Genomic DNA, 22665 nt, shown 5'->3' with positions numbered 1-22665 from the left:
AAACCTAATGATTCATTGAATCATTCACTCAACCTAATCGACCGAAACAAGACCCTGCAGGATGATGCTATGTGTATTCAGTTCATAAATGAATGAGATTTCCTGGCTCAGTTCGTTCACAAACAAGATTCGCTGAGATGAGTAATTGTGTAGAAGTTAACAAAAAGGCTCATTCACTTAAACGATTCATTTCATTCATTTAAAAGATATAAGTTGTATCCGCTATTTTACCTGCTACAGGGGTTGTACAATGAAACACTGGTCAATGTTGGAGGTTTCACACCATGGATGGGCATCTTTGGTCCTGGAGGGCCACTGTCCTGCAGAGTTTAGCTCCAACCCCAATCAAGCAGACCTGAACCAGCTAATCAAGGTCAAGAAAGCTACAGGTAGGTGGTTTTCTTTTCAGGGTTGGAGCTAAACACTGCAGGACAGTGGCCCTCCAGGACTGAAGTTGCCCATCCCTGTTTCATGCCTTTATATGCGCAACCTGGTGGACAATCTTTACTGATTTTATATTCCATGATCTGTAAGAGCAGAGTGTGATGGTTGAATTAGCAGAAAGGGGAAGGCAAATATAAGTTAGCTTCTTCCTTCTTTTTTTTTTTCCTTTCTTTTGAACATGCTGAGACTTTTAATTTTATTATTTTCTGTTAAAATATGTTTTGTTACTAATGATCATGTTCTGAAGAAGAAAAGAAAAAAGAAGAATACATTTATTCATTCATTCATTCATTCATTCATAGCACAGCTGTACATAAAATATTTCAATCAACACAACGTAATAGGAGACTTATAAGAGATCAAAAGAGGACAAATTGTTGGTATGAGTCTCACTGGCTCGTCTGTGACCAAGACACAAGTCTTTGAGGTGTATCGAGAGCTATATCCAAGAATAATGTCGGCATACCACCATTTAGGACGAACCACATCCAACAGTATTAACTGCCGACGCAAGAGGAAGCTTTCTGAAAGGGATGTCCAGGTACTAACCCAGATTGCATCCAAAAAACATAAAACCGCACAGCTCCCCAACTCACAGCAGAATTAAAGGTGCTCTAAGCGATGTCACGCGTTTTTTAGGCCGAAAATTTTTGTGTCACATACAGCAAACCTCTCCTACTATCCGCTAGCTGCCTGTCCCCTGAACACACTGTAAAAAACGCGGTCTCTGTAGACAGCCCAGGCTCCACAAACAGCAACAAAAACAAACTGGCCCAGCCTGCACCACGAAACATAACGAACAGTGTTCCAGCCAATAATCGACAAGAAGGGTTGAGGGGTTAGTGCGACGTTCCGATGAACAAATAGCAAAGAATAGGGAAATGGAGAAGGAACGCGCAAAGTTCCAAATTTACATCAGAAAAGCCTTCGACTCGTTCATGACTGTTTCAGGAAGCACGGAAGGGAGGGGGGTGGGGGAACGGGATGAGGTGGAGGGAGGGTCAAGCTAGCCTCAGTTTTGTTTGACAATACTTTGAACGTCAACAAGAAGTGACGTCACCCAACATCGCTTAGAGCACCTTTAAATGCACACCTTGATTCTCCTGTTTTCACCAAAACAATTTCTCGGGAGCTTCAATAGCTCCAAAGTCAATATTCATTGTTGGGCTGTTATACCCAAACATTTTGTCACTCGTGTCGTGTCAATGGCAAATGTCAGTTTCATTTGTGCCAACAGGGAAAATCTTGGGCTGTGGACAATGTGAAACATGTTTTGTTCTTTGATGAGTCCACCTTCACTGTCTTTCCCACATCCATGGGAGTTACGGTGTGGAGAAGCCCCAAAGTTGCTGCCCAGAGTGAAGCATGGTTTCAGTGATGGTTTGGGCTTCAATATCATGGCCTTCCCTGGGCCCACTACTTGTGCTTGATGGGCACGTCACTGCCAAGAACTACCGAACCATTCTGAAGGACCATGTGCACCCAATGGTTTAAATATTGTACCCTGAAGGGGGTTCCGTGTGTCAGATAAGTTGAACGTCTCCCATGGCCTGCACAGTACCAGATCTGTATATTCACATCGTGACCTGGCCGCTGTTCTGGAAGAGGAATGGCTCAAAATCCCTCTGGCCGCTGTGAAGGACTTATATCTGTCATTCCCAAGACAACTTGATACTGTATTAGTTGCCAAAGGAGACCCATCTACACCATACTAATAAATTATTGTGGTCAAAATCCAGGTGTTTCAGTTTCATTGTCCAACCCCTGTATTTCTATAATTCCCCCTGCAGACACACAAGAATGATTAGCTGAAGACACAGAGACAGCTTGGTCTACTTTAGGATCTTTTTATAATGAAGAGCGACACACAGAGCGATTCCTGAACTGAATTAACCTAATAACCCGATTTATTATCAGCGGGGTTCCCATCTAAGGTCACCGTCACAGAGAGATTAAAAGGTCAGGCTTTATAAGGGTGTTTTTTCCAGTAGTATAACAGTTATTTTTGTGTGGCTGTCAAACATTAAACCCTGGTTTCACAGACAAAGCTTAAACCTAGTCCCAGACTAAAATGCATGTTTGAGCTGTGTTAACTGAAAGCAACTTGCACTGGTATATCTTAAAATATGTCAGTGCCATTGTTTTGTCTCAAGATGCACACCAGTAATGTTTTTTCTTTTTCTTTTTCTAAGGCATGTTTATAAGAGCTACTTAAATGTCCTAATTTAACTAAAGCCTAATCCTGGCTTAATCTAAACCCTGTTTGTGAAATGAGGACTACAATGTTAAAAGATAAAATAAGTTACTTAGGATTTCAGTAAAGATTACAAAATATCAATCTATAATGTACAATAAATGAATTAAAATAAATTAAATAAACAATATAAATAATGAATTTAATTAAAAAAACATTAATTATTATTTTGTATTAACTAGGCAATATTAATTACGTTTTACTTTTAATAAAGCACAATTTTCTGGTATTTTCTGTTTTGAAGGATATGACCTATTAGCTGTTTTTCAGAAAGGATCTGTTATATTTTGCCAGCTATGACACTGTGGTTGCATCAGGATCAGATGATTTGTACAGTATGTTCTTGCGGTGAACATGATATGAAATGTGACCTGAATATAGCCCTCATATAGGCATTTTAGTTTAAAAAAATCCTCCTCTGCCATGATGATCCTAGTGTATAAGCACCTTTTAAACTGCTTATGTTTGGCACAAAATAGTCTAAAGACTTGAGGATTGAAGGAAGTACAGTGAGGTCAGGTGTGAAGAAACGGGCAAAGCTGAATTACACACATAAAAAAAAAAACACTCTAGTAGTAAACCCAGACTGGTGGCTAATTATGATATAATTATCACATAAGACTTACATTATATACTATATACTGTATATTAATGATGTGATGCCAGACTTTTTCCAGGTGTATGTTGCTTTGTCTGTGGGGTTTTCATCACTCTTTTGGCTTTTCTATCAAAACACCACAGTGAAAATCTAGCTTTTGGAAGCTTTTGGATATGGTTTGGTTAATGGTTAAACTTATTTTAAATATTTAATATGGATTTGGATTAGTGGACCTTAAAGTGATAGCTCACCCAAAAATGAAAATGTACTTACTCACCCTCAAGTCGTTCCAAACCTTCTTATGTTGAACACAAAAGACAATGTTTTGAAGAATGTTGGTTAACCAGACAGTTGATGGTAGCCATTGACTTTGTGGGGGAAAAAATACCGTGGAAGTCAGTGGGTGCCGTTCTTCAAAATACATTCTTTTGAGTCCAACAGAAGAAAGAAACTCATACAGGTTTGGAACAACTTGAGGGTGAGTATGATGACAAAATTGTAATTTTTGGGTGAAATATCCCTTTAAATGCATGGACCCACTATTTTTTTTTAACTTTTTTTATTGTAATTTATGCCACTAAACCCACTAAAGCTTTGTGCTTTATGGATTTATTCAGGTTCCAAGACCAGAACAAGAGACGTTGTATTAATATGAATTTAATATAAAATGCATCACAAATGTGCAACAGATGGAGATTTTCTAGATTATTGCGTAACAGGAGAATCATAAAAACATGTAGGAGGGATTAATGCTGTCAGAGAGTTGGTCCATAGGAGGGCGCTATGGCTATGCAAACGAGTTTGAACCACCATCATGCCATGTTCAATAGAGTAATGCAATGCAATTTTTTTTTATAAAAGGACATGATTGTTTTGAAAAGACAATAATTTGTATTAAATATAGCCTATATATATATATATATATATATATATATATATATATATATATATATATATATATATATATATATATGAATAACATTTTAAATGTATTTAATACAAATTATTGTCTTTTCAAAACAATCATGTCCTTTACATGAATTTATAGAATAAATATAATGTAGGCCTATATATATAAAATAATGATAATTTGTTTGTAAATGTATTTAATATCATATTATACAGTATTTGTATACAATGTGAATAGTGTGCACTCTACTCTTATGGCCTATTTATACTTTTTTATTATTCTTTTTAGGGCTACTTGATTACTACATATTAATAAATCTTATTCAAATGATCAAATTCAAATAATACTAATTATCTTTATCTTTTTATCTACTATTTGTTTAATTTTGATTTAATTTGTTGCATTTTTAAAGTGCTATGCTGTGTACATTAGACAAATTAAACTTTTAACTTATTCTAAGTATCTTTCAAGCTAAAAGTCTCATGCAGAAGGGGATCCATTGATTTGTTCAAATCTTCTTGAAGGGATCATATCCAGCAGGGCTCAGTGAGCCGGGAGCGCGCTCAGCTGGTGCGCGCGTCCCACTGACAGTCCAACACTGTTTCCACAGGACCGGTGCTGCAGTTCAGTGCGCACCGGGGATCGCCAGACTATTTCATCAGTTTCAGCGGTAAGTATGTTTATCATTAGCGGTGTTTGTCTTTAGTTCACTGTACAGGTGAACAGACTGTCTGTTTGCTTTTAGGAGGAATAAAGAGGCTTAGTGAAGCGCATTACGCGAACCAAAACATTCACCTTAAAGCCATATGATGTGTTTCACTTATACAAGATCAAATCAATTATATAAATGCAGGTATGAGTATGTGTTGTAAATACTGCATCAAGGGGCAATATATTAAAGTCACAAAAAAAAAAATTTTTAATAAAAAAACCAGGTTTACTTTCAGAGCTAATCAATGAGAGTTTCTGCCGGTAGTTTATTTATAGAGCCGAATTCATCATTACATGATAGACACGATTTTGCAGGCGAGGTCAAGTGATTTCGTATCATAAATAATGTGTTAAATAGTTTTGAGGTTACAAAATAGAGTTTCATTTAATTCAAAGAGGAAGCGTTGAGGCGGAGATGAAATGAGGAGTTTCAGGAAGTGGTTCATTCTACTCGTTTTGTTTGGATAATCGGGAAAACTGATCGATTTAAGGTCATCACGAATTCATGGTTCTGTGTTTTATATCACGTTTATGTCATTGTTTAATTAAATGTATAAAATTGTATAAACCGTGATATAACTGTTGTAGATGATTAGAAGCTATACGACTCTCTAGCCGAGTTTTTTGTACCTGTCAGGAAAGGTAAGAACAGCCAATGAGAGTGTGTGACGTCACATGCCACTTTTTTACTCTTTTGATTAATAAATTATGTGGGTTATTAAGCTGAGTTAACCCATGAATTACTGAAATGACTGACATGAACATTGTTGCTGTCTTGTGCACAATATCATACTTATATATATATATATATATATATATATATATATATATATATATATACATACTATATGCTTAAATTACTAATATTATACTGGAAGTAAATCTACAATGCTTTTAATATATAGTGTGTACAGTATCTAACTAAAGTGAGTAGGCTACACCCCTCACATCTTAATATATCTTCTCAAGGGACAATACTATAGAAATTAAACTTGGATATATCTTAGAGTATTTTAGTACTCCGTTTTGTTGCCAGCCATTTTAACAAAAATGGCTGTATGTTGAGTTATTTTCAGAGGACAGTAAATACATACTGCTATACAAGCAGCACATTGACTACTCTAAAATATATCCAAGTTTAATTTCTATAGTATTGTCCCTTGAGAAGATATACTAAAATGTTTGCTGAAATGTGACGGGTGTACAGTACTACTACACCCCTCTGTGTACTACAGCCTACTGCAAAAGGAAGGAAGCCTTAAAAATGTCTTGTGTTTGTCAATCTGTTGTTTTAGAGGAGGACTTCACCTGTTGCTGAGGTGCCCTTGGTGCTGTGGAACTGCTGCTGGTCATGACTGAACGCTTTTACTAATCTCAATGGTGTGAAGAGAACAACATCTGGTAGATTCTACATTTAGGCCCAACCATGTTCCACTTGATCAAGAAAGATAAAGACAAGGAGAAGGATGGATCAAAAAAGGAGAAAAAGGAGAAGAAGGAGAAAAAAGAGCGAATGTCTTCAGCCGAGCTGAAGAGTCTAGAGGAAATGAGCGTGAGGAGAGGTTTCTTTAATCTTCATCGGAGCAGCTCTAAACGGGAGTTGAAAGGGAAGCTGGAGATTTCCAGCCCCATTCCCATCAAAGTGGTCCGAAACACAGAGCTCAGCCTGACGGATGTGGACCTCAGGAAACTCTACACTCAGGGCACCGTAACGCCCACAAGCTCAAGCGATGACATTAAGGTGGAGCAAGATGTCCGCCGGAATTCCGTCAAAGAACAGGTGGCCAAGTTTGATTCCATGACGAAGCAGAACTCCCAGGTAGAACAAGTCTTAGAGCGGTTTTCTTTCTCACAGAAGAGCAAAGAGGAAAGCCCCTCAGGGTCGACCGCACCATCAGGCCAGAACTCCACCGTTCCCTCGCCTCAGTTAGAGGTCAAGGTATTCAATCCATCAGCCCTACATATGCCCCTCCAAACCAGCCCTGTAAAGAATGTCCAGGTCCCAGAGATAGTGGACCGAACATTCCCTGCAGATTTGCGCTTGCCTGCTTTGGCGCCTCCTCAGGTTCCTGCGCCAAGGGAATTGGAACTTCAGCGCCGCAACACTGGTGATTTTGGCTTTTCCCTTCGCCGTATCACCATGGTGGACCAGAAGCCCGATGGGTCGCCCTACCGAAAGGTGGTCCACTTTGCTGAGCCCGGCGCTGGGAATAAGGACCTGACTTTGGGGCTGGTGCCAGGTGACCGTCTGGTAGAGATCAATGGGAGGAACGTGGAAAGTAAAAACAGGGATGAGATCGTGGAGATGATCAAGCAGTCTGGGGACATGGTGCGTCTGAAGGTGCAGCCCATCGTGGAACTGAGTGAGCTGAGCCGCTGCTGGTTGAGGAACACCAGAGGCCCGTACCATGAGGTGAGATACACAAGTTTGTCGCTTATGTGGAAGAGTTGTGATGTGTGAAATCACACAATGAGGTAATCTTTAACACATTGAGCCATGGAGCCAATGTGGAAGGCATGGGTTTGCGTCTGGTTTGCATTATGTGCTTCTTCTTCACATCATTTTCTGTTGTCTCCCCACTATCCACTTAGGCCAATAAAACTCAATGAAATTGTGTCAGTATAGTCCGATAAATAAAGTGTTTTTTAGCTAAAAGTGCAATTTGGATGGCATGTGTATGCCGTTTCTCAGGAAAACCGAAGGTACATACTGTTTCAGCACATTTTCAGATGGAAGATCAGTTACAGCCTTGAGGTATTCTGTGAATTCAGAGCAATATGAGTGTTTCTGTTGACGTCTGAAAAGTCCGTTGTGCAAAGAGCTGGTGATGATGTCAACAGTTTCAGTGAGACAGCTCGGGGGGTTTAATAACCTGTCTAATGGTGTTTTGTCTTACCCATAATGCATCTGGATTTGTGTAAGAGTTCCATCTGAGTGGAACGAATAGCAAACAAGCCTCTGACGTCCATACTGTTATGATGTTAAATGAAGTTCCAAGAACGAGAGAGTCTTTTATTTCTTCACTGCATTTTTTTGTGATATTTCCCCTACTTTAGAAAGCACTCCTGCAGCTCAAACAGTAGAGCATGACACTAACAACGCCATGGTCATGGATTCTGTTCACAGAGAATGCATGATCTGATAAAGAGCATACCTTGAATGCAATGTAAGCATCTGCCAAATGCATAAATGGAGAAATGGATTAGACAATATTCCTGTAGATCTCATCTTCTGGAATGGTAAAGATCTTTGTTTCACTGTTTGCAGCAGCTTTGTCTGCTCTCTTGGCTTTGCTGTATTCCCCAGTTGCTTTCTGACACATTTTCATCGCTGTATCCTGGCACAGCTGAGAGAACGGCCCCGTTTCAGAATGTGGGCGACTCTGTTGGCCCTACAGCCCTTTTAGTATATTTCAGTCTTATGTCGTAAAGCATTGATGGGTCTTTTGATAACCGAGAGGAAAACACATAAAGTTAGTATATTCTGTTAAGGTCAGGTGCTCCGGGTCAAAGCAGAAGTGGTCAGCAGCGATTGTTTTCTCTTAATCGTCTGGCATCGTGATTCCTCAGATATTTCAAAACATCAGCTGCCATTGTCTCCGACAATAAATGTCACAAGCACAGTCACGTAGGAAGTCACAATGATGGTTACATTTCCCCATTTATTACATGCTTGATATTTAAGCACAAAAAGGCCAAACCTTGTAGCAGTAATGTAGACTGCATTCAGCTGTCTTAATATAGCATATATATTTATATTCATATATGTAAATGATTTTTTTTGCTTAACTTATTTTCTACACGTTTCCATTCACTACAGAAATAAAGCCCTTATATATATTTGTGTGTAAGGCCTTATTTAGATAACATATTTTTTTAGATCTTATCCAAAAGAAAAAAAAAATTTATATATATATTGTGTTATTTTTTAAATAACAATTATATTAAAAATATATTTATAAAAGTTAAAATTTAAATGATTAAAAAAATAAAGATTTTTAATAAATTTTTGGAATGAAATATAGCCTCGAAATATGTTTTAACATCGTTATTTCCAATGTGACAGCAAATGATTTTGTACCAAATTCATCTTAACAAATTGAGAAAAAAACGGTCAAAAACAAATAGGCCTATTTAGTTTAGGCTGACGTCCAAAATTTGATCTAGCTCAGCACGGAAACCAGAGCTCAGTGAAGAGATTAAAGTGCATTGAGTGATTTATTCGTGATGTAGAATAATGTGGGGGAGATAAAAATATAGAATATTGTGTTTCTGCCCTGTAACGTTTGGCCTTTTAAACTGTAAGAGGTTTATCCTGGTGCAGCTAAGAGCATCTGGCCTGATCCTACAGAGCAGCTCTTCACACAAACAGCATTTCATCTAATGGTGCGAAAATAGGAAGAGACAGGTGTTTTGGTCAAGCTAATCAAATGAGTGTGGCGTGGATCACATGAGTCAGCGATCACTCCTCCTAAACCTGTTGTTCTGTTTGAATAGGAGTGTGTGTGGGGAGAACTCAGCCCTTTATATGCTTTCTGCTAATGGATAACCAGAAAAATCTCAGTGTCAAAGTCTAAATGTGTTATTTTAGAACACCATCAACAAGTATGCCAGACCATTAGAAAAATGTTATAGCCAACCCAGTTTTGGGGGTAAAACTTTAGAATAACTTTAATTAAAAACATTAACATATATGTTCTTCATGGGTCCTCTTTAAAAATCACTTGTTGATATCCGTGGGCCTAGTTGCCTACATACATTTACATTATGCAGTCTAGATGCCTCTGGGCAAATTTGCCCCGACAACACTGAAAAATCGGAGCGCATCAGTCAGAGGAGAGGCTGAGAATCTGGGGCATTCAGGTTATCTTGACCAAGTTTTCTCCTAATTCCTGCTACCAAATACCAATAATACTCGATTTAATGATACCAAATGCTTATCCTCATGCAAGCCGTCTCAAATTATATGTTATCAGATCTTATCAGGTTACCTGCTGTAATGAAGTGCACCCTTTGTGATAAAGTGGCCAGTCTCACCCACCTTGCGGAGGGGCAGGAGTCCCACCGGGGTTTTTACTGGCCCACTTTAAACCGAGTACAGAAAAAGATATGACACATTTGGGATTGGCCTAGAAGCGATTATTCTATATAAAGATTGTGATACAAAAATCTAGACTATGCCACTGTGGAGAGATCTGTGTTGAAATGTGTTGCTTGTTGCATCTATTGATGAAAAATATGTTCAAATGTTGACAGTTTTTCAGTATTTCATACCAAAATATAGTTATTTTCATTGTAATTCTTGTAATCCAGTTTAACGAGGTGCTAAATGTGCTAAAATAGCGCTGCTGCATAGTCTCTCTCATTCTTCACATTGCAAACACTCCTTTCAATGCAAATTAGGATCTATAGAATTAATGGACTAAAATTATCTCTATTTGCCTGGTGCAACTAATTTGACCTTATTCAAAAGCAAAAAAAAAAAAAATTGCATATGATATGCATTTCATTTGAATTGGATGCTAAAATTAATTGGATGCAAATAAACCCACACTATCAGTGTTATTTTAGTATTATTTACTATTATAGTATTTATTAATATTTTGAATTAGTTTTCCATTTTTATAGTTACAAATTTTATTTATTTATTTATTATGATTATTTTTATACTTCTTAATGGCTTTAATTTATTTTAATTTTAGCATTAGTAATTTTTGTTCTTTAACTTAAACTTATTAATTTCAATTAGTTTCTGAGGCAACATTTAAAACTTTAGTTTTTTTGTGTGTGTGTTTCATCTTGTTTTTAACTTAATTTCAGTTTTATTTCAATTACTGAATTTTTTAAAATAGTTTTATTTTGAGATATCCAATGTTAGGGATATTTAGTTTTAAAAGCAATGCTTTACAATATTGCCTTACTCCCTAAAAAGTAACTAATTGTGTTAGCCTACCTAGTTACTTTTTATGGAAAGTAATGCATTTTAGTGTCTTTTGCATTACCTTGTCTCACCTGGGCTGGGCTTGCTTGCTTGTATAATAAAATAATAACAAAAAAAGTTCTAATGTAAAGAGAAAAGCAACCTTTCAGCTGTGCTGGTATTCTGGATTACAGAAGATAAAGGATACGGGAGAAGAAAGTTCAACCAGAGATGGTTTAACTGGGAGATATGAGGGTCTTGAATCACTTGTGCCTTTATAACCAATCACATTACAGCCTTGACGTCATTACATTTCATTCAGAGTTGAGTGACAGTCAATCACTGTTGACGGATAGTACCATAGAAATGAATGAGAAACTGAATGTAAACTGAATCCTACCTGTTGCGCAATTGTCTCTGACTTCTCTTATAAAACAGCATTTAAAAAAATCTATAAATAGATCAATCCAAAACAAAATTTTAAGAGCAAACATGTTGAAGATTAGCCAATAGGCAGTAGATTTATTAAATGTTAAGCTGTTTTCCCACATAAGCAGTTTACAGAGTTGGGGAGTAACGGAATACATGTAACGGCGTTATGTAATCAGGATACAAAAATCCAGTAACTGTAATTCGTTACGGTTACGTCAAAAAACGTAGTAATCAGATTATAGTTACATTTTGAAAAAAGGGGGAATACTTTCAGGATTACAATGGTTTAATTTAAAACTTAATAAATCAGTATTTTGGCATAATAACACTATATTAAGCGCTGCTTGATTATACAGTAGTTCCTGGTTCTGTTGCCAGTAATGACTCGCGTGTGCCACCCGCTGGTGCGTGTGCAAATAACAGCTTTCTACAATCTCCTCAGACGCTGAATGAATCACTGCTGCCAGTAGAAACGATGCCCGCGGGACAAAAACGCTTTCAATTCATGGAAACTCCGCTGACATTTTGTTTTCAAAAAAAAAAATGCAAACAACATGGTTGTACCAAAATGTCCTTTCTTAATCTCTTCTCACTTAACAGGATGTTCGCTGCCTAGGTAACGAACTCCCACTGCCAACGCCCCAAGTTTAGTCAGGCAAATTAAGAAAGATCACGGCTTTAGTCAACATGTAGCCTAGGCCTATTTTATAATAAACTAATATTTTGTTTTTTCCTTGTACATGTTAGTTAAAAATAAAACAAAAATAATCTGTAATACCATACAGTAGCCACTAGATGTCTGTATAGCCCTTTATATAAATATGCAGGGCTGTGTGTTCCCAAGTTGTGGAAATGAGACATGATTGCTTAGTTTTAATAAGTTTTTAGCTACAACATAGTTACTTACAGCTATAAGACATTTTCTTAAATAGTTTATATTTTGCAAATATTTTACACCGGACCAAATTCTTAATAAAAAAAAGGTTTTCAAAAAAATTATATTTCTTCTTTCTTGACTTTATTTATATATGTGGCCTTGAAGTAATCCAAAAGTAATCAGATTACATTACTTTCATATTGTGGTACTTGGATTACGTTACTGAATACTTTTTTTATGAAGTAATTTGTAACTGTAACGGAATACATTTTTAAAGTAACCCTCCCAAGTCTGGCAGTTTATTCAACATAGTGAAGCCTCTCCTCCATTGACATTGACAATGGCCTCTTGTCTCCTTCCCTTTGTATCGCAGCGTTACACTATTTTTTGCAAACTTTCGAGGCTTGCCTTGAAGTGGCTTTGGTTCAACACTCCTTCTTCAGCAATAAAAACTAAAAACTAAAAAACACAAATGTGATGTTTATCTAATGTCATTTTTGCTTATTAGTATGATTGAATTGGATCATTGAAGGTCAGCAGCAAAGACATTGGTTAACAGATTGAGATTAAATACTTCATTTGTATTATTTGACAAGTTTAATTATTGCAGGTTTGCATACAATTCTGATAACCAGCATGTTTACACAGCACACACAACACCTCTGCACTTACACCCAATTTCTCTCAACATGGGGACAAAAGAGGCATTAGTCAATGAATGGGAAACCAAAGTAACTTGCATTACTTATTTAAAAAGTTACCTCAGGTATTTTGTTGTAAATTTAAAAGTAGTTTGTTATTTTTTTTAAAGAAATCTGATTACTTGTAATGCGTTACCATCAACACTGGAGATAACAATTTCAACACTGACTAGTCAATTCCCTCCATAACTGAAATGCTCAGGGAAGGCAGATACTCTTATGTCATGCAGCATGTGTGCCTTTTTTTTTAACAATAGAATGTTTGGCATTTGTTCAGTCATAGTGTCTGTGAATGTGACAGGAAGTCCTTGTAAATTTTTTTGACAGGTATGATTGTTTGTGCTGATAGTTTTCCAGATAGACAGGTTTTGGCTGCATTACTGTACTGAGAAGAACAACACTTAAAGACACACTGTCACCTCACACCCTCTCCGGTCCTCTGAACTGAAGGATTGGCATCTGAATGAATGAATCAATCAATCAATCAACATGCCCTTCTTAACCTTTTGTGTGTGTCTGCTGTTGAGAAATCTGAACACACAAATGCTTTCAGGGCTTTTTTGACTGAGAGTAACTATATGAGCATGCTTCAAAAATTCATATAAAGGCAAAGTTTTTCCTTGCTCTTTTGAAGTAAAAGAGTTAGATGTACAATGTAGACGTTCGCTAACCTAAAACCACCCACACTTTATATATCGAAACCTATTCAGTATCAGTACATCTTGGCCTGCCCTGATGAACTGTGCTGATACATAAAGGTTAGCCAATCATAGCTAAGCTGATTTACATTTACATGTAGTCTTAAAGTGTTAAAGGTTTATATTATGCTGGCTAACATTTTTATTTCATTTTTAAGTACTATTATGTATTTTATGGTCAAACCTTTTAAAATATGAAATACACTACAATTTCAAAACTTGGGGTCATTAAGATAATTAATTTTTTTGGAAAGGAAATGAATTTTTTTATTCAGCAAGGAAATAAGGACTTAATCAAAAGAGAAAGTAAAGACATTTACAATGTTATGAAAGATTTCTATTTTAAACTAATGCTGTTCTTTTGAGAATTTCTATTCATCAAAGAATCCTGAAAAAAAAAGTATTACGGTTTCCACAAAAATATTAAGCAGCAAAAACTTTTTCAACATAACAAACCAAGTCGATCAGTCTAACAGTTAATTATCCGCATGGCTTTGTCAGTCAATGTTTGCATTCTAGTTCAGTTTTGGCAACACTGTCCTGTATTTTTATTTATTTATATATTTTTGGGCTCAATGGCTCTCTTTTTTCGTCTGCTCTGATAGGGTTCAACAGCCTGTGGACTATTCATGTCCTCTGACTGCTCTGAAACAATCTGTCTGTGAATGGCTTCATTAACTAGTATCAGATTAGATTATGTAATAGATTAAGTTGGCTGCACATCAGGCACTGAATACAGGAAGTGTTTTTCGTCTGTCATCAGTGTCTGCTGTCCCTCCGTCCTCTCTGTCAAATCTCTCTTTATGTCTCCACTTTGTTTCCTGGCCGATGACCCAGAAGTCTTTCTCGAGCTGTCAGTGTCGCCCCAGTGCTGTCGTGAGATTGAGAGGGCCTTGAGATTGACGCTGGTCATTGGACTGACTTGGCCCTCCACAGGGGTCCAGGAAGTGGCTTTATTCAGGCTGATAATTATATGACCGTTGGGTCAGTGTGACGACCAGCTGTGGTTTTTGGGCTGATTTGCACTGGTATTTGGCAGTAGGATTGTGTGAAGCTGTCCAGTATTCAAGCTCTTACTGTGAGCATGTTGGCACAAGGATGATTCCAGCTCTGCCAGTTTACCAGTCCGTTAAATGTGAATTGGTTAATGGGAGCAGCCGGTTAGTCACTTACCTGCCGGATACTCACACCCTCAGAATACGGCACAATGCATAGAATAAAAACAATGACCTTTTTACTTTCTTAAAGTTGGCATGACACTGAAGTTGTGATTAGTCTTTTCTTCTCCACTGTGACATATCTCCAAGAGAAACGGCTTCTCTAACAAGAGAAAATGTTGTTGGGACTTGATTTTGTCCACCGGTAATTGATTGGATGATCGGATTATTTCTATGATCTCATGACAGGTTGTCCCGCCCTTGCTCCAGTAAACACATCATCAAAGAAGAGATATCGTTGCAAGAGGGAGAGGAAATTATTGTAACTACTTGGGTACATGAATTTTAGCAAAGAAAAATAGTAGTCAATTTTGTTTGCTTGGTGACTTTAATGCTTTATGGAAGTGAAATGCATTTTGAATGCCTTTTGGTGTCTTCATAGCATATGCAATTTGATTTGGTTGTGTAGCTTTAGTTTTCATAAAGGTGAAAATTTATATATATATATATATATATTTTATTTTCAAATTTGACAAACAGGTTTGGGAATGTTTCATTTTATTTACAGAATTTAATCCATCCATAATTATTGTGGTTTTATTGTATAATTTCCTTAAGATTTTGTTTACGATGAGCATGACACTTGTATTCTTACATTTCGTAGGCCCTTTTCCCATAGCATAAACCTTATGGAAATCACTATGCAAAGAGAAGCAGCAAGACCAGACATGCTGCTGTTTTCTGTCCGCAGGGCTCGTGCCTCGTGCCCTCAGGATGTTTCTGAATGAGAGAAATATCTGTTTTTTTGTGCATCTTTGCAATATGTTATGAGTTTGTGGAGCAGGTGTTTAAACCAGCCTGTAGTTTGGCCCGTAGAAGAATGTCTCCACCTCCTCTTGTATAGTTACAACCTGTGTTTTCCAGTTTTTTTTTTTTAATTTGTAGAAAGACATATTTTCAATGGCAACTGAATGATACGACATATTGAACATTGTAAATACAGTATGTCGTCTTCTTTAACTAAGATCTATGGCTTGGATTCACCTCAGAGATCAAATTATGCTATGCTAATAATTTACATGCTAACTATGCTTTAATCCTAGATTTAATCAAATCATTTATGTATAGCCTATATATTATATATAAAAATACATCTTATTTGTATTTAAAAGCAGATGAAATGCACATTTTCTGCTCCATTAGCACTTGGTATTAACAAACATAGGATTAGCAAGAAGAGCTAAGAATAACCAGGCTTTGAAAGAAGGAGGTGCTACGTTTTCTAACCATAGCAACGAATAGGCTTCTAGGTGGGGCTTAACAAGTCTTTAGACCTCCCACCATGTGACATTGTGTTCATGTTTGGAGACCCTCCTAAACTCCGTATTCATCATAACAATAATGTAAGTTTTGATGTGTGTGTGTGTGTACTGCATGTGTGTGATGTATGCCATTTAGTCCTGCCCCCTGTTTATGCCTACTCTAATCATTTGCTATAGTTAAGAAATTAAAGAATGTTGGTTAAAGTTAACATCAGTCTTTCATTGTGTCCATTTAAAGCATTGAAGTCCTGAATGCAGAAGAGTTGCTTTCAGTGAAAACAGCTGATAAGATGAAGAAATTCACTGATCCATGAGGATTTTGTAGAAAGACCACACAGAGACAAGGGATCCATCTGCGACGGGGAGCTAATCAGATTAAGGAGCCCACCGCGTCCTCCATAGACAACTCCAGCCTGTTTGTGTCCTGTTTGGGAGTGCTGATATGATACAATATGACAGGCATGGACTGGTCTACAACCCTACCAGAATAAAAGGCCTCATGGTGGGTTTGTAGCGGTGTTGTATTTAGTCACAATAATATTGTGTTATTTCTTCTGTGAACATTCATGCATGTTGACGCAGAATCATTTAATCAGAATATGTTTTAAATTGATTAATTTAGTTGCAGCTCATCCAATCAGAAATCACCCTGTTCCCAACATTGGCCAATCACAGAGGCTCATTGCAGCTCTATAAAGTTAATCTGATAAGTTTTACCAGAATGAACAATTACTTTTACTGTTTACTTTTGAGCTGAATACTTTTTGATCACAGTGAATCAGTTAAGCTTGCTATTTGTTACTGAAAATAGATCTGCACATTTTCTGGAAGCAAAACTAGTCATTACCGCAATGCTAGGATGTTTGAAGTGTTTGCTAGAATGTTTCTTTCAGTTAAAACGGCTCAAACATGCATTTCAGTCTGGGACTAGGCTTAAGCCATGTCTGTAACTAATTAAGTCAGGCTAACAAAAATGAACTCATCAAGAAGTGTGCACAACGTCTCTCTCTGGTGGATCTGTGAGGAACAGCAGCATTTTGTTTAGTCACATGTTGTTGCCCCCTTGTGGTGGGATTTAAACATTCATCAACAGAGTTGTCTCTTGGTGAAGTTTGTGAATTGAGTTTGACTGGATTTTCTGAAAGGACAGTTAAACTGTTTGAATCCAGTTTGTTATTTGTGAGTTTATGTATGTGTGTGTGTGGGGTCAGGGGGTACTGGGGTCTACATGGTTATTAATATCCTCTGTGTCCTGCAACAGCTGCTATCCCCCCCTCCCGAGCACAAACTCCGGCTCGACGTCTATGTCGTAATGTCCTGTCCCACGTTGAGCTCCGCTCAAGACGTCTGCCCATGGATGCCAACCTGACTAACTGGTTAACATAACAGAGGGAATCCGATGTGTCTGCTTTGTGTTTGACAGGTATAAGAATCAGGGTTTGAAGCTTGCGGGACAGCCGTGTGTGTGTGTGTGTGCTTGTCACTTCACATCGTGACTTCTTCACATGTGCTCTATTTATAGTGACTGTGTGTCATGAAAGCTCTGTTGCCTTAAACTGCACTCTCACTTTCAGACCGGTTCTTTTTGCATTACAAATGTGCTCTTCCAGCATGTTTTTTTTTTTTATCCACGAGAAGCTTGATGCTTTATTCTTTATTTAGATCTTTGTTTGTCCATCTGTCATAATTTACTCACCCTCATGCTCTAAATAACAACTTAAATTAATTTTTTTTTTAGAAGGCTTGGAATATAGCATGAGTCATATGACTGAGCCGTTTGTCATTTTTGAGACTGACAGTCCCAGGCGTCATTCACATTCATTTATTTCGGAAAGCTGCATCATTGATCTCTAGCCTTGTTGTTTGATGCTTCTTCTTTACCCTTTACTCCATCTAACAGATTTGATGTTCATCCTTTTTTCTTCCTTTGTAGCTGTTCATTCTACCCATTCACCGCAGGGTCCTAGTACCCCCAAAACTTCAACCGAGAAGACTGCCTGCATTTTCCCGATCCTGTATTCTGCCTCTCACCAAAAAAGCCTTTCTTTCCTCCCCTTTCCTTTCCTCTCCTCTCCTCTGTCTGTTTCTCCATGGCCTTCTCATCTCGTTTCTCATTTTGGGAGAAAAAGGAAAGTACAGTTTTATGCTGTTTGTTAATTCATAATTTGTTCATTTATTGCCCGCTCAGGACAGGTGAAATAGAACTAGTTTAGAAGATACAGTATAGACGATTTTTGGTCAAGGGTACAGAGCCCCTAAATGGGAGTGCAAAAACTATAAAATGGGAGGAAAAACTATATTTCAGTGCTTTTACATTCCCTGGCAAAATGTTTGTGTTCCCGCAAGAAACTTTGCATTTGCTCAATCTCCATTTTTTTCCCCATCACCATGTTTTATCTTGTCTTATGTCAGTCTGAGTTATATTACAATAATAATTACAAAATGCTAAAAATAAGCAATTTATTTGAAATACTTAAAGAGATCTTAGTAAACTTCGAAGGCCGCCACAAAATGCATTTTTCAGTTAAGTACTTGTGGAAAAGGAATTATACATTGTACCTTTAAGATTTCTTCTTTGTCGACATCCAGTGACTTTCTAGTTAGGTGCATGTATGTGATAATTTAGCTGTACCATCCTTTAGTAAAGTAAAGACAGGCATTATAATTTATTCTTACAGAGGGATAATGAACTGTCTGACCTCATCTCCACCTCTATGAGAATCCCCATTGCCTACACTGTAGAACGGTAGAATAGAGAGAAAGCAGGGTCAGAGGTCACATAAGACATCAAGCACAATGTCTCAGGTCAGAGGGCCTGATCTTTAATACTGTCTCCATCTGCCTCCTTTCAGGTGAAAGATGAAAATGTCCCAGGTGCAAAAGTAAGTGTTTGAGCAGCGTCGTATAACTGCATGACTCGGATTTCACATGGGTGTCTGTTCTGAGATCAGACGAGATCATATCTCCCAGCACTTTGCATTTGTTATTTTGGCTGTGGTTCACTCTAAAACACATCCTGTGTGTTTACTTCACATATATCATCAGGAAGTGCTAAAGATGGGGTTTGTTTGGAAAATGGTGGACTTTTTCCTTTAGGACAGCTGTTGGTATCCAGCCTTACACTTTGTCTATAATTACCATATGAAAGCAATTCAACTGTTTCTGATGCTCAAATGTGAATAGAAGCAGGAGTTAAGATAATTATTGCAGTTGGAGGTGAGAGTGATTGTATGTGGATGTTTGTTTGGAACTGTAATGCTGCTGTGCTCCAGTGGGCGGAGTTTGCTGACATCACACTCTGCCCTTTTTGTCCTCCAATCACTGTTGTAGTGGGAGGGGCAGCTGGAGGGAGAAAGAGAGGGAAGGAGCATGAGAAGGATGCTGAGCTGAGGATGTGTGTGTGTCTGAAGCAAATGTGTGAGAGGTTTGCAAGTCATCATGGAGGTGCACAGCTGGAAGAGCACCAGTATCATCACCTTCAGGATAGACATGAAGGTCTGTCTCCACATAAGAGCTCATTACTAGCATCTTATATCTAAATGTGCACTTTAAACTGTCATTTTATAGTGTGAGGTGATTGTGAGGTCTTCGCAATACACCGGTTCTGAATTGTGCATAGTGTGCAAAAGAGACTACAAAAAGGCTGTGCGGTTGATCCTGTAGAGTTGTGTTTTAGGGCTGTAAGCCAGCGTTACACTGCAGTGAGCTTAATTACAGGGTTTGTCTGTTAACCTGCTTCACTGTGCTGAGAAAACAACTGCAACGTGCCTGACCATGTGGAAGAGAGCAAACCAAAGTGTGTTTCAGATTAACTTTCAGTACTTCTTGCTTCTGGGCTGGAGAGCGTAATGACCCTCTGATATTCAGAACGGCACCCATTTGTTGGCAAATTCAGGAAACTCCAAAAGATTGCTGCTTGTTGAATTTTACAGAAGCTATTGTGCACTTCGAAATAGTACTGTTGTAGGTTACAAGGGATGTGAACCTTGCTGTTAGCGGGTTATTTCACTGGTGTTTACTTTGTGGTGACCTGTACATGTGTGTTTTGGGTTGTGTGAACAGTCGGACAGTGAGGACAGCATGAGTCAGTCTCAGACGGCGGTAAGTGGCCCAGCTGAGCGACACAGAGGTGAATCGTCAACAGTGGTGAATCCAGAGCGGCCACTGATTGTAGACCAGAGAAGCAGTGGCTCCATAAATGGACGTCATGGCTGCGTGGAGTCAGACACGTCGGCAAGGAGAGGAGTGAACCTGGCGCACAAAGGTAGATCAGAGGAAAAGCCATCGACAGCCACTTCTGTTCCCAAAACAAGCCGTCCCCAGCAAGCCGGCAGCTCAGTGGATGGAGATGCCCTCTCATTTGGATTGACCAGCCTAATGGGCCGTGCAAGGACTAAAGAGCATCGCTCCCGCTCGAGAGCTGCCGAACGGAAAGAAAACCAGGAGGAAAGCAAAGAAAGGATTGGGGAAAGTGAGACGCCCTCAGAGGAACCCCAACCATTCGCCCCTGCAACCAGTCCATCTCCTGACCCTCTTGCCCCTCCTGTTGGCTTTTTACCTTCTAAGCCGAATCCTCTTACCCTTCTTGCTGGATTTATGCCAGCTGCCAAACCCAACCCGTTGGCTCCACCTGCTGGTTTCGTCCCAGCTCCTAAACCAAATCCTTCCACTCAACATACACCCAAACCTGATCCTCTGGCACCACCGACGGGATTCATTCCGGCTCCTAAACCAAATCCTTCCACTCAACATACACCTAAACCTGATCCTCTGGCACCACCGACGGGATTCATTCCGGCTCCTAAACCAAATCCTTCCACTCAACATACACCTAAACCTGATCCTCTGGCACCACCGACAGGATTCATTCCGGCTCCTAAACCAAATCCTTCCACTCAACATACACCCAAACCTGATCCTCTGGCACCACCGACGGGATTCATTCCGGCTCCTAAATCAAACCCTTCCACTCAAACTATGCCCAAACCTGATCCGCTGGCACCTCCAGTGGGATTTGTTCCTATCCCAAAGCGAGACCCGTTTGCCCCGGTGGCAGGATTCATCCCCAAGCCCAAAGTTGACCCATTAGCACCCCCCGCAGGCTTTATTCCTGTGCCACGGACTGCTGCTGTGCGAAAGCCAGAGGTACAGATTGCATGTGTTTCTGAATGATTTGCAATGCATGTAATTGCTCAGCAAGCCAATGGTGTGAAACTCCTCGAGGCTCACGGCAGAACTAATATCTCGCCATATCTAACGTCAAATGCTTTTTCTCACCCTTGTGTAAAGACTTTGACTGCTGTCGCACTTTAACTCTCTGATGTGGATTGCAGCTATAACTCTGAAATCAGCTGTCGCCTACAAGAATTCAGCATGGCAAATTATGATTGCTGGAAGCAACTTTTTGTGCTTTTTTCCTAAAGCACACCATCTCTTTAAACTCCCCACTGGCTTTACAAACAAGTTGATGGGTAGAAATCCTATGGAAATATTAGAAACTTTTTTGGCTGTATAATCAGACTAACATTGCATTGGCGCGGATCATGTCAGTCGCAGAGTTGTAATTCCTGATTGTGGTGGTTCCCATCTTGCTCGTTTTTGGCATGATTGTAGACCGTCTGCTTGCATACAAGGACACTGATTAGTGCTGTGTCTGTGAAGGTGAAGGGAGTGTCAAAAACTTCTGCGGCTCCTGCTGAAAACCTTCCATCTCAGATTTCTACCGTCGCCAACCAACAGGTGTGTGTGTCCCGCAACTGCCAAGATGTTTGTGTAATACAAAGGTGTTCAACAGTGAGAGTTGGGTGTTGAAAGTGGATATGTCATTGTTGCTTGTGTCTCACGGCTGATATTCAGATTTGACCGCTGTTAACAGTTGTTTACAGTTACACTATTGTGTCAGACTTGATCTTGCAGTGAACTTAGAATGAGCAGGCCTGTAGGTTTCAGTGTTAGTATAATTTTATTTAATCTGAAGCAGATGAAAATTACAGGTGGTTTGATAATAATCACCTTGCTTAGGGCCACTCGGACTCACTAATCCTATATGATTTAATCTGTAGGGGTCTCCAGTGATGCTCACCCCAGAGATTCTTTCTTTCTTTCTTTCTTTCTTTCTTTCTTTCTTTCTTTCTTTCTTTCTTTCTTTCTTTCTTTCTTTCTTTCTTTCTTTCTTTCTTTCACTAATAAAAAAGTGTTTTATTAAAGGGTTAGTTCACCCAAAAAATGAAAACTATCCCATAATTTACCTACCCTCAAGCCATCCTAGGTGTATATGAGTTGTTTATTTCAGCCAAACACAATCTGAGTTATATTAAAAAATATCCTGGCTCTTCCAAGCTTTATAATGGGAGTGAATGGTAACTTGAATTTTGAAGCCCCCAAAAAACGCATCCATCCATCCATCATAAAAGTAATCCATACAGGTCAATCTTCAGCTGGAACTAGACTCGCGTACGAACGTTACTGGAAGGCAGTTATTATAGTTTATAAAGCTATAAATATGGATATTTTTCTTACAAAAACGCATCGCTTCGCCCCTTTATTAACACCCTGGAGTCGTATTGATCACTTTTATGATGGATGGATGCGCTTTTATTGGGCTTCAAAATCCAAATTACCATTCACACCCATTATAAAGC

The 22665-nt window shown here is 38.6% G+C and overlaps 1 protein-coding gene across 8 annotated transcripts in view; it reads left to right on the top strand.

The window, feature by feature from the left end:
- Positions 1-4731: 4731 nt before the first annotated feature.
- The window catches only part of myo18aa (myosin XVIIIAa), a 52424-nt gene continuing 34490 nt past the window's right edge, over positions 4732-22665 (top strand). For 3 of the 8 annotated variants that reach the window (XM_082156996.1, XM_082156995.1, XM_082156993.1), the window contains exons 1-4: positions 15279-18154; positions 18878-18906; positions 20087-21169; positions 21686-21763. In XM_082156996.1, the coding sequence (XP_082013122.1) occupies positions 18115-18154; positions 18878-18906; positions 20087-21169; positions 21686-21763 (1230 nt within the window). In that variant the 5' untranslated portion in view covers positions 15279-18114. Of the gene's footprint in view, positions 4877-6212; positions 7331-15278; positions 18155-18877; positions 18907-20086; positions 21170-21685; positions 21764-22665 lie in introns of those variants that run through there. The other 5 variants (XM_082157000.1, XM_082156999.1, XM_082156998.1 and 2 more) reach the window with 3 other exon arrangements.

The sequence above is a fragment of the Leuciscus leuciscus genome, assembly GCF_965113295.1.
Source record: "Leuciscus leuciscus genome assembly, chromosome: 24".
NCBI classification, from domain to species: Eukaryota; Metazoa; Chordata; class Actinopteri; order Cypriniformes; family Leuciscidae; genus Leuciscus; species Leuciscus leuciscus.
The sequence above is the reverse complement of the archived record's forward strand: the minus strand, read 5'-3'. Positions and strand labels throughout refer to the sequence as shown.